The sequence below is a fragment of the Engystomops pustulosus genome, chromosome 7, assembly GCF_040894005.1.
Source record: "Engystomops pustulosus chromosome 7, aEngPut4.maternal, whole genome shotgun sequence".
NCBI lineage: Eukaryota > Metazoa > Chordata > Amphibia > Anura > Leptodactylidae > Engystomops > Engystomops pustulosus.
Genome location: NC_092417.1, coordinates 179,877,378 through 179,890,792, shown reverse-complemented (window position 1 = coordinate 179,890,792; position 13,415 = coordinate 179,877,378). Strand labels below are relative to the sequence as shown.

At 48.0% G+C, this 13,415-nt stretch overlaps 1 protein-coding gene across 5 annotated transcripts in view; it reads left to right on the top strand.

Annotated features, from left to right (window-relative positions):
• Nucleotides 1-13,415, top strand: part of ANO1 (anoctamin 1) — a 142,165-nt gene that overhangs the window by 95,656 nt on the left and 33,094 nt on the right. For all 5 annotated transcript variants that reach the window (XM_072119128.1, XM_072119125.1, XM_072119123.1 and 2 more), the window contains 5 exons: nucleotides 6,008-6,106; nucleotides 7,936-8,087; nucleotides 8,464-8,518; nucleotides 8,975-9,026; nucleotides 12,841-12,896. In XM_072119128.1, coding sequence (XP_071975229.1) covers nucleotides 6,008-6,106; nucleotides 7,936-8,087; nucleotides 8,464-8,518; nucleotides 8,975-9,026; nucleotides 12,841-12,896 — 414 coding nt within the window. The remainder of the gene's footprint in view (nucleotides 1-6,007; nucleotides 6,107-7,935; nucleotides 8,088-8,463; nucleotides 8,519-8,974; nucleotides 9,027-12,840; nucleotides 12,897-13,415) is intronic.

Here is a 13,415-nt window from a genome sequence, read left to right as displayed (position 1 = left end):
ACAATGCCTAACACTGGCTGCAGAGAGCACAGCAGTGTGAGGACAATGCCTAACACTGGCTGCAGAGAGCACAGCAGTGTGAGGACAGTGCCTAACACTGGCTGCAGTCTGTTACACCTGTTAATACACATTTCTGTATATTCTCCCCGTAGCACTGGGGTCAGATGCTTTCTGCGGCTGTATGTTCCCTGCCTGTGCCCGTGTTTCGTGGCAGACGTGGCGCGGCTCGATTACTTCCTGGCAGCAGGCTCGCACGCCAGCGTTTTTCACATTTCCAAGTCATGTGGAGTTTTACGGCTTGCTAACTTTAGAAGTAATATACAGTGTCACGGGTGGCGCGGTGCAGGCGGCACAGTCCTGGGGCTCCGGCTCCGGTGCTGCATCTGCTACTGGAGTTTTTGGGTTTCTTCTGTTTATTTGCATGGGTCCGGACATAGATCACTGCTGGGATCCTTCTCCTGCTGCAGTGGTGGCGCTGGAGGTCCATAACATGGGGTCCAGTCATCACTGAAGTATTAAGTCCATGATCTATAGATAATAATAACGATAATTAAGCCGCAATGAAACTGTTCTGGTGATTGGTGCGAGGTCCTGGATGCAAATGTTTAGACTCCTTTGTGTGACCCAACTATAATCCGGTGCTCTCGCTGTGTTACAACCCCCTGTGCTGCGCTTAGTTTTTGCATTTTGTATATTTCCCCCCCAAGAAATTTCGATGTGTCATCTGATATGACGACGGTCCATGACGCAGCCCCCATGAAGCGGTCAGTGGAGTCCTCCGAGGGCGTCTCCTGGTGGGCGAAGTCTCCGGCGATGACTGGGAGCATTGTGCCTCCCCCCGGGGATAAATATAACCTCCATTACTTGCTTCTGGATTTAGAAATTGCTGCACTTTGGTATGAAATGAAGTGTTTCTGGATCTGGTGATGACTCAAGGGGTTGTGATGGTTGGCCCGTGCATCAAGGGATTGTGATTGTTGGCCCGAGCTTGGAGGGCTACGTCCGTCTCTGAGGAAGGGATGTCCTCACTGCTCGCCTGTCCATCAGATTCAGTAGAGTTTACACATTGGAGAATAAATTACAGCTGATTCCTGCACAGGGTAGAGCTGGATACAGATGCTCCATCTCTGCTATAGACCGGGGGTCTCCAACTTGTGGAGCTCCAGCTGTGTAGTCAACTGCTGGCGAGCCACAGACTGAAGACCACCACCCTAGACCCCTGTAACGTGGCAGACCATGGAGCATACGGAAGTGCACTATGGGCCCACAGATCATGTCTGGCATGATAGGGGTTAGCGCATGCATGGCCCATGATTAGTTCATACCCCTCAGAATCGGGGGCTGTGTCCGTATTTTGTACTTGAGGTGGGGCCCTAAATTATACCCCGAGAGAGAATGGACAGACCTTCCCTTACTTAAAATGTGATAGAGCTCAAGTCAGTGGACGTATCTCCGGCCCCAGAGGGCATCTTGTCTCCATACTTTCCAAGAAGTCTCCAGTAAATATGAAGAGTATCATTCATCAGTAGTGGCACAGGTTTTTTTGGATACATTTGTATCTTGCCCCACGTAGCCACTCTCTACCTCTCCCACTGGATGGTTGTGGGGTATCATCCTGTATGACCTATGCCCTGTAACCTGTCTTGTTTCTAGAACCTGACGTCCTGCATGATGATTAGTACTGGCCTCCTCGTATGGGTGTGACTGTACCCCTTCTGTGGTTACTCTCCATAGGACCTGCTTTCGACAAGCTATTCTTGTTTGGTAGATTTCCTATAAACATCCAAGGACCTTAAGGTGGAGAGTTAGATTTTCTTTTTAATTTTTGGAAGGTGACATGTCTACTTTTTACTAATTTTATAAATCATTGGAGTGGGGTGTGACTCCCCCCCCCCCCTCCCCCCATCTCCATTAGACCTGTACTTGGACATCTATAGGAAATTCAACACATAATGATAAGATTTTCTTATGAAAGTTGAATGTCTACAAACCATTTTGAGTGGGGTCTGAGTAAACCCCCTTGCTGTACCTTCTGAGGTGTCGCCCTTCTTGGTAAGACCTGTACTTGAACGTCATAGAGGCTCCAAATGTGGTATCAGATGCCTCCAGACACTGCAGCGAGGACCATCCTGTCTCCTATAACATATTCGTCCATAAACTTCTTTGAAAGTCTTCTCTATGGTTTGCACCCAGTTTTCTTGGTGCATCTCCAGATGTTGTAAAACTTTTGGATGAATTTGTTTTAATTCATCAATCGGGACAGAACATGTAGGAATTGGTTCTGGATGCACAGAGGAGATGTCTGCGGATCCAGTCTGTGTATTGTACGGCCAGGGGTGACGTACGTGACGGGATACTGGAGAGGAGCCCGGCTTTTGTGCAGGTGTTTACAGAAGAGGTATTACCCAGGGTCGGTTTACAAATGGGACCTTTTTGAAGTTCTCCTGAGATCAAATAGAAGGCAATTAATGATGGTGTTCGGGGGCCCTGATGTGTGACATCCTGGAGAGCACATGGCATGTGGTGTGCACCTGGCACAGGGTATGGGTGACCTCAGGATAGACATCACTGTATGAGCAGGTGGGTGCCAGCGCCAGGATGAACAATGCCGATTCTATGTAAGGAGCCACCAGGGATTAGATGTAGCGTCATTGTCCTCTTCAGCTTTCCCCCGCACCTGCACAGGGGTCATGGGTGCTATGGCGCTTCAGCCAATTCCTTTCCTTGAGTTTTACCTATAGTGGTATATGTCACCCAGGGGCAGACGTGTTCTTGTAATCCTGGACAGAAAAGACTTTAGGAAATGGGAAGGGATAACCAACCCCACGTTCCTGCCTTCCTCCTCTTCATCGATGCGTTAGTCATGCCGGACCACTCCCGGGAAACTCCACCACTGACTCATCTCTGCTGATCAGACGCCAGCTGATGCCTCCTAAAATAGGGAGGAAAGAAACTTGACAAAGTCTTGATGAGACGTGTCCTACCTTTTTAGCATCAATAGAAGATACGTTCTTGCAGTTCTCCATGGTAACAGACTACAAACACACACTGTGTAGTCTGATCCTCCCATAACTCTGCCACATCTTACTGACTTAAGTTTGATATAAGGACCATGGGCAGACGACTTAGGGTTAATGGTCCACAGGCACAAAGGTGCAATGCTCTGCATAGGAGCTGTGTGCACAAAACGAGAGGAAAGTTCTCATAAAGTCGTGGCAGACTGTGCACAAAGAAATAATTGCTACAATGTCTCCAGACGTAGAGAGAAGGCACATTGGGCGCTGCTTATGTTTTGGGCTAAACCATAGAACATGAACGATGAGGAGCGGCAGAATGTGGAGTCACATCACATCCATCACACACCGGATCTCTGCTTCCCAAGAACATAAACCTGTGACTGGATGAACGAGCCGTCACATTAGTTAGACCTGTGTATATAAGGGATGTATATGAGGTCACGTGTGTGTATATATAGGGGATTTATATGGGAAGAGGTGAGGCCACATTCATCAGACCTGTGTATATAAGGGATGTATATGAGGTCACATGTGTGTGTATATATAGGGGATTTATATGGGAAGAGGAGAGGCTACATGCACCAGACCTGTGTATATAAGGGATGTATATGAGGTCACATGTGTGTGTATATATAGGGGATTTATATGGGAAGAGGAGAGGCTACATTCATCAGACCTGTGTATATAAGGGATGTATATAGTAAGGAGTGAGGTCACATTGAGCAGACCTGTATAGATGAGGGATGTATATGAGGTCACATGGCACAGACCTGTGTATATAAGGGATGTATATGGGAGTGAGGTCACATTTCACCTTCTAGCTGGGGACCACCTGGGTGATGTTAGTGTATATATGTGTCTGCACTTCATTGTCTCATCTGATCATTGGGGGTTTCTGAAGCCAAAACTACAGTAATCGGCTGATCACAAAAAGGGGGAATTAAAAGGGAATGTAACAACAGAAGTGACCCTACAGACTGCAGCCAGTGTTATGTATTGTACCTGGAGAGATGTGTAATCAGACCTCACACTGCTGTGCTCTGTGCTCTCTGCAGCCAGTGTTATGTATTGTCCCTGGAGAGATGTGTAATCAGACCTCACACTGCTGTGCTCTGTGCTCTCTGCAGCCAGTGTTATGTATTGTCCCTGGAGAGATGTGTAATCAGACCTCACACTGCTGTGCTCTGTGCTCTCTGCAGCCAGTGTTATGTATTGTCCCTGGAGAGATGTGTAATCAGACCTCACACTGCTGTGCTCTGTGCTCTCTGCAGCCAGTGTTATGTATTGTACCTGGAGAGATGTGTAATCAGACCTCACACTGCTGTGCTCTGTGCTCTCTGCAGCCAGTGTTATGTATTGTCCCTGGAGAGATGTGTAATCAGACCTCACACTGCTGTGCTCTGTGCTCTCTGCAGCCAGTGTTATGTATTGTCCCTGGAGAGATGTGTAATCAGACCTCACACTGCTGTGCTCTGTGCTCTCTGCAGCCAGTGTTATGTATTGTCCCTGGAGAGATGTGTAATCAGACCTCACACTGCTGTGCTCTGTGCTCTCTGCAGCCAGTGTTATGTATTGTCCCTGGAGAGATGTGTAATCAGACCTCACACTGCTGTGCTCTGTGCTCTCTGCAGCCAGTGTTATGTATTGTCCCTGGAGAGATGTGTAATCAGACCCCACACTGCTGTGCTCTGTGCTCTCTGCAGCCAGTGTTATGTATTGTCCCTGGAGAGATGTGTAATCGGACCTCACACTGCTGTGCTCTGTGCTCTCTGCAGCCAGTGTTCTGTACTGTCCCTGGAGAGATGTGTAATCAGACCCCACACTGCTGTGCTCTGTGCTCTCTGCAGCCAGTGTTATGTATTGTCCCTGGAGAGCTGTATAATCCGACCTTTGTGTATGTAGTTAGTAGCAGCAGGACTGTGATATATGGATGTATGTTTCAGGATTTAGCCTCCTTCCAGAGCAGTGTCCTAACACTTCTGTGCTCTTGGCTCTGTGCATGTGAGACTCTATCATCCAGTGATTGTTCTAAGTTTTAATATTTTATCTTCTCTACACAGTATTGGTGTATATAGGTGGAGGTCCGTTATCCCAGGAGTATGTTCCCCTGCTGCTCCATTCACTACACTCGGCTATCCCTGTTCCATATCATAGAGCAGGAATGGAGCGGCCGGGAGCTTGCGCTCCATATCCCGGGAGCTGTGAGACCGCTGTTCTTTGTTGGGGTCCCCCGGATGGGCACGTTATCCCCCTGTACTGTGGACAGGAAATAACATTGCATATTGGCACAACCATTGGAAGATGTTCCTCCCCCTCCATCCCTTCTAGTGAGATTGGGACATTTTACCCTGGATCCGCTCTCTAGACCCTTCACCCCCCAGATAAATGTCCAAAAATATTTGTATGTCCGGATCCTGTACAAGATATTATTAAACCTTCCTGTATATGAAATTTCCCAGCGATCCCGGCACGGAGCAGCAGACACAGACGTGGCCGCAAAATCTTATTAAACACATAAAATTGGGCAAATATCCGAGTGTTGCAATAGATGAGCGACGCGTTTCGGTTTTCAAGCCTTATTCAAAGCCGCAACCCGTAGGTCACCTAGTGCACCACTCGGATATTTGCCCAATTTTATGTGTTTTAATAAAGATTTTGCAGCTACGTCTGTGTCTGCTGCTTTGTGCCGGGATCGCGGGCAAAATTTTGGTTTGATATTCCTTAAACTTCGGCATGGATCCGCGTTCATTAAAGAGGACCGGTCACCCATAAATCCGGCACTAGGAACTGCTTACCAAAGTCCGGTAATAAGCCGCTCCTAGTGCCGAATTTATGGATGACAGATCCTCTTTAAGACCGAAGCGTTTGGAAGGGTGAGCCGGCTTCTTTAGTAACACCTGATACATTGTAACGGATGATTCCACAACAAAGCTGTTACAATGTGTCCATACCATGTAGCAGATTGTCTTCCTGTTCTCTCTCCGCTGTAGACGAAGATGCACGGGGTGGGATTTGTGAAGATTCACGCTCCCTGGAATGTCCTCTGCAGAGAAGCTGAGTTTATGAAACTTAAGATGCCAACCAAGAAGGTATGTGCTCACATAGTGGCCTCATAAATAACCCGTTATATATAGTGACTGTCGCCTATAGGCCCCCCCTCCGCTGCAGTGATTTGTATATCTCTCCCAATAAAGGGATTAAGTGTTCCCATCACCTGCGGATGGGTGCGTTATATACCGTACGCTATGTACTGGTGATGTCACCGCGATGTCACCGTGACGTAGACTTCCCGTAACTGGAGACGAGCGGATCAGAGTCTGACGCAATGAATATTTTCTGTGTAATTGTCCCATAAGGCGCACAAATCTTTCTTCCAGAAACAGCGCCACCGTGTCTACAGGTTATGTGAGGTATTGCAGCTCAGCCTTGTCCATTACAATAGAGATGAGCTGCAATACCTCACATGACCTGTAGACACGGTGGCGCTATGTGAGGTATTGCAGCTCAGCCTTGTCCAGGACAGTAGAGATGAGCTGCAATACCTCACATGACCTGTAGACACGGTGGCGCTATGTGAGGTATTGCAGCTCAGCCTTGTCCAGGACAGTAGAGATGAGCTGCAATACCTCACATGACCTGTAGACACGGTGGCGCTATGTGAGGTATTGCAGCTCAGCCTTGTCCAGGACAGTAGAGATGAGCTGCAATTCCTCACATGACCTGTAGACACGGTGGCGCTATGTGAGGTATTGCAGCTCAGCCTTGTCCAGGACAGTAGAGATGAGCTGCAATACCTCACATGACCTGTAGACGGGTTCGGCGCCATTTCTGGTAGAGAAAGGTCATGTTTTTCGGATCTGATATGTGGAACCCCTTTAATACACCGGATATGACAGTGGAGGATCCTCCTTGTGGTCCCTACTCATAGCGGATGGGTCCCCTGGCAAACCATAGATTGATCTGGAGAAGGGTCGTAGCTGCCACACATGGCGTTTTGAACCCGTTTTTGGTCCGTTTTTTGAAAACGCATCCGTTTTTGACAGGTTTTATCAATTATCTTAATTAAAACTGGTCAAAAACGGATGCGTTTTCAAAAAACGGACCAAAAACGCCATGTGTGGCATCACCCTAAGGATTTTTAGGCACCCTGCAATACATTCCCGTAGCCTATAATGGTGCTATACTGGAGTCAAGGATCCCGGGATGGACCCCACCCTTTGGCCATCTTCTCTCCCCCGTAGGGGTAGCGCCATTGATCTACATACTCTGTATGGATTTTGGAGGGTCTCTCCTGCACCCCTTACAAACAATGGCAGGAAACTTCATGGTGAAGCCTCCGGATCTTGGCGGCGGCTCCTCGTTACGAGCCTCCGTCTTGCTGCGTTGCGCTGTAGATCTGTGAACGTGAAGGGGCACTCTACTTCCATTTACTATTAGGAACCTATAAAGAGACTTGTTTAGTCTTCGTTAAGTAGGGATCTGGCAAAGTATGAAAGGTCTCGTCCCTGCCGTATATTTCCACTGATGGAGCGTGGTCTGATTATTGCATTGTCGGCCCCCGAGCTGGAGGGATGAGCTGGTTTTCCCTTTAAGAGGGGCAGGAATTGGGATACGACAACTGCTCTGACCACCAGGTGTCACAGAACCCCAGGGCGTTACGTAGGGGAACATGTCAAATCTTTAGTGCTTTACGTATAGTAATTCTAAAGAAAGACCAAAGGATTCGTCCCCTATTGTAATAATGGAAGTTGCTGACTTTGTTTGACTTGACCTGACTTTATCGGACTACGTTGGACTACGTCTGACTCGACCGGACTACATCGAGTTCATGTGTCCCTGGAATCTCTAGTCCTTTTTGTTGCTGCATTTACCTCTATTCTTTTTGACTGATCATTTGTCGCTTTTTATGTTGTTGTAGATCTATCACATAAACCAAAAACAGGGTCTGATGCACAAACTCAGCTCCGTCTTCCAGAAAATAACAGAACCCATCCAGCCCAAGGTGGCTAGTCACCGACCGCAGACAGTCAAGCATCTCTCCTACCCCTTCTCCAGGGAAAAACAGCATATGTGAGTATACAGTCTGATTTTTGTGTAAGAGGGTGGAGTTATAGGGAGTCATTTGACCCTCGACCTTTGGCTTTGGTAAGGGCCCCACAAGCTTGGAGTGCAGTAACTCACATGGACTAAATCGGAACAAATATTTTGACTGAATGTAATATTGGATATGTGTGACAGACAAAAACACTGCCACTCCTGTCCACAGGTTGTTTGTGGTATTGCAGCTCAATCCACTTCAGTGAAACTGTAGCTCCAACACAACACAATCCATGGACGGGGGCGGTTCCGTTTTTTGGGAGAAATTTTCCATGTTTTTCTAATCCCGTACTTCTCCCCCTCCTGCCGCTCCACTCTCTTACCACTGTTACTGTTTGTTACTTTCCAGGTTCGATATGTCAGACAAGGACTCGTTCTTCGACAGCAAAACAAGAAGCTCAATTGTAAGTGTTAAAGGCGCGCGTTGTCCCCGGCGGATCAGGTGCTAATTGCTCTCCAATTAGATTTTCGCACTTTCTGCGGCCCATCAGCGTCGTCCTGTACAATGTAACGCTGCAGCGGCCGGCGGGAGGGGAGGGGGGTTTGTCTTCATGTTTCTCAGGAGATCTGCTGAAGTCACCGATACTGGAGGAAATTGTCAAAACTGGATCTTTTAGAAACAGCGCCTCCCGTGCTCGTAGGTTGTGTTGGGTATTGCAGTTTGGCACCGAGTCTCCAATGTTGTGGTTGTAGCTGAGCTGCAATACCGCACACGTTCTGTGACCAGGTGTGGCGCTGTTGGTCTAATCCTGGATGACCTCGCAGCAGATCAGGCAAATCCATCTAGAATAGATGCACTCGCCCAAATACTCGGGGGCTGAGGCTCTCCTGCGCTCATGATTGTTCTCTTCTTCTTACAGGTGTACGAAATCCTCAAGAGGACGACCTGTACCAAAGCCAAGTACAGCATGGGTGAGTGCGGACTTACTGGGGCGCCTTGTGCCAGGTCTGTACATAGCGGGGAGGTGACCGCCATCATACCGCCACGCCGTGCACACGGGGACTCGTTCACCTGTGCGCATACTTGCCAAAGTTGCAGATTTTCGTGTTCATCCTGGTGTTTACCATTTGCATAATTGTGGAAGTTGAATTTTCAGTAGCACAGCCCTTGTAACCTTCCTGATAATGGTGGAGTTGCTGGTTGAGCGATTGCCCAGCCTCTGAGAATGTCTTTCTCCGTGCACCTCCTGACATGTCCCGGCTTTGATGTGTCTCGCTATTTCGTGCAGGCGTCGCCCCTCCACCCAGTCGCCTCATGTATCACCTGACGTTCCTGAATGTTTGTGGATGACTGGGGAGATGCCCCCGGGTGATGTTTACCCCCGGCGCACCCCTCCCTTCCCGCCAGTAATCCCTGCATTGTAAGAAGCCGCGCTCTGTTATTAGTCGCATATAATAATCTTTTCATCCCTCTATGGGGGGGGGGGGGCTGCTGCCTGTCAGTTTTTGCAGCTTTCGAAGAACGCGGCGTCTGCTCAGCCCCTGTAGCATCAGGGCCGTATTCATGGCGTGTACAGCGCAGTATTGGGATTCCCCCATCGTGCCCCCACCCCCCAGGCTGCGCCAGGTACAAGGTGACGCCAAGGGATTCGGTTTTCTAGGATGGGAAATTACTGTAATAAACCAGAATTATTTTACAACAATTGCCCGGATTGGATACAATTGTAGCAAATGCTCAGATGTGAAGTAGCTTTAGTGTTTACAGCAGCAAGCAGAGATGGGATGGAAAAAGCTGCAGAATCTTAGGAGTTATAATAAGGGGGACTTCCAGGACTTGGTTATTGATCCCTGATTCTTATGATGGGTGATGAGTATCAGGGCACCCAGCACCCTGGCCTGTTGGCTGGGTGGGCTGATGCATTCTCTTCATGGCTTGCCAAGTACAGCGCCGTACATTGTACAGTGGTTATACTTAGTATTGCAACTCGACACCATTCAATTGAATGGAAGTGATTGGGTCATGTGACTAATGGACATCACTGGAAATGGCAGGTTACTGATTAGTGGGGGTGCTGCTGGGTGCCGGGCCCCCCCGATCTAATCCTAGTGATGGTGGTGATGACTAAATTAGTCCTTGATAATCGGAGAACCAATTTATTGGTCACCATAGTTTTCTCCTTAACCATCAGTTGGAGACCTCCCCCCCCCCCCCCACCCCCCACCCCCCATATACCCCCAAAATGTTCTCTCTGCAAAAATGCTCATTCTAAGTGAGCGTCGCTGATACCTCGGGTGCGGGAGACACGTGCCGCTGCCACGGACACGCATCCCCGGCCAAGTGAGTAATAGCCACGGGACGCTGCGGAGCGAGGTGACCCCTACGGTTACCCTGAGACGCCTCCGAATAAAAGAATGGAAGCGAAAGACACAGAATAATTTATAAAAGAGACGCAAATGACTATTACTTATAGTATATAATGCAGGATGCATCCCCTATATACTACAGTCTGGTATCTCTGTCCCCTGTATCCCCTATATACTACAGTCTGTTATATAGGGGATACAGGGGACAGAGATACCAGACTGTAGTATATAGGGGATACAGGGGACAGAGATACCAGACTGTAGTATATAGGGGATACAGGGGACAGAGATACCAGACTGTAGTATATAGGGGATACAGGGGACAGAGATACCAGACTGTAGTATATAGGGGATACAGGGGACAGAGATACCAGACTGTAGTATATAGGGGATACAGGGGACAGAGATACCAGACTGTAGTATATAGGGGATACAGGGGACAGAGATACCAGACTGTAGTATATAGGGGATACAGGGGACAGAGATACCAGACTGTAGTATATAGGGGATACAGGGGACAGAGATACCAGACTGTAGTATATAGGGGATACAGGGGACAGAGATACCAGACTGTAGTATATAGGGGATACAGGGGACAGAGATACCAGACTGTAGTATATAGGGGATACAGGGGACAGAGATACCAGCCTGTAGTATATAGGGGATACAGGGGACAGAGATACCAGACTGTAGTATATAGGGGATACAGGGGACAGAGATACCAGACTGTGGTATATAGGGGATACAGGGGACAGAGATACCAGACTGTAGTATATAGGGGATACAGGGGACAGAGATACCAGACTGTAGTATATAGGGGATACAGGGGACAGAGATACCAGACTGTAGTATATAGGGGATACAGGGGACAGAGATACCAGACTGTAGTATATAGGGGATACAGGGGACAGAGATACCAGCCTGTAGTATATAGGGGATACAGGGGACAGAGATACCAGACTGTAGTATATAGGGGATACAGGGGACAGAGATACCAGCCTGTAGTATATAGGGGATACAGGGGACAGAGATACCAGACTGTGGTATATAGGGGATACAGGGGACAGAGATACCAGACTGTAGTATATAGGGGATACAGGGGACAGAGATACCAGACTGTAGTATATAGGGGATACAGGGGACAGAGATACCAGACTGTAGTATATAGGGGATACAGGGGACAGAGATACCAGCCTGTAGTATATAGGGGATACAGGGGACAGAGATACCAGACTGTAGTATATAGGGGATACAGGGGACAGAGATACCAGACTGTGGTATATAGGGGATACAGGGGACAGAGATACCAGACTGTAGTATATAGGGGATACAGGGGACAGAGATACCAGACTGTAGTATATAGGGGATACAGGGGACAGAGATACCAGACTGTAGTATATAGGGGATACAGGGGACAGAGATACCAGACTGTAGTATATAGGGGATACAGGGGACATATATACCAGACTGTGGTATATAGGGGATACAGGGGACAGAGATACCACAGTCTGGTATATATGTCCCCTGTATCCCCTATATACTACAGTCTGGTATCTCTGTCCCCTGTATCCCCTATATACTACAGGCTGGTATCTCTGTCCCCTGTATCCCCTATATACTACAGTCTGGTATCTCTGTCCCCTGTATCCCCTATATACTACAGTCTGGTATATATGTCCCCTGTATCCCCTATATACTACAGTCTGGTATCTCTGTCCCCTGTATCCCCTATATACTACAGGCTGGTATCTCTGTTCCCTGTATCCCCTATATACTACAGGCTGGTATCTCTGTCCCCTGTATCCCCTATATACTACAGGCTGGTATCTCTGTCCCCTGTATCCCCTATATACTACAGGCTGGTATCTCTGTCCCCTGTATCCCCTATATACTACAGTCTGGTATCTCTGTCCCCTGTATCCCCTATATACTACAGGCCGGTATCTCTGTCCCCTGTATCCCCTATATACTACAGGCCGGTATCTCTGTCCCCTGTATCCCCTATATACTATAGTCTGGTATATATGTCCCCTGTATCCCCTATATACTACAGTCTGGTATATATGTCCCCTGTATCCCCTATATACTACAGTCTGGTATATATGTCCCCTGTATCCCCTATATACTACAGTCTGGTATCTCTGTCCCCTGTATCCCCTATATACTACAGTCTGGTATCTCTGTCCCCTGTATCCCCTATATACTATAGTCTGGTATATATGTCCCCTGTATCCCCTATATACTACAGTCTGGTATCTCTGTCCCCTGTATCCCCTATATACTATAGTCTGGTATATATGTCCCCTGTATCCCCTATATACTACAGTCTGGTATCTCTGTCCCCTGTATCCCCTATATACTACAGTCTGGTATATATGTCCCCTATGCTGTATGTTCCTTATCTGCTCTTCTTCTCCTGCAGGAATCACCAGCCTTCTTGCTAATGGCGTGTACAGCGCGGCCTATCCGCTCCATGATGTGAGTATTCATGATGTCTGGGGGTCTCTGTATATATGGTAGGGGGCTCCACACAGTCCCTATGCTGGTTATTGGGCCCCCTATAGTACTAGATTAGACACAATAATGGACCCCATCTGAGGCCACAGCCCTGGGGAGTCCCACATACATCTCGTGCCAGAATCCTATACAGGTCCCTATGGATGTGACCCAAGGCGCTGGATGAAGCTGTGTACACATAAACCCACTTCCTGCAGCTGCGGCCCCCGGGGGATGTAAATCATCATTTTATGTCAGACCATTCAGGGATCTGTGGGAAATGGCGCCCCCATTGCGCAAAGGTGGTGTCTGGTACTGCAACTCATCCCCATTATTAATACTACCGTACATGACCACCCATTACATGATCAGTAAGGGGTTTCTAGCCCCAGAATCTTGGGAGTGCTTCCATTCACTGATGGCAAGCGGAGGTATAGAAAGTTACGTTGCCTAGAAAAATGCAGATTTTTTTTCTGTTGTTGTTTTAAACTAAATTAGCAA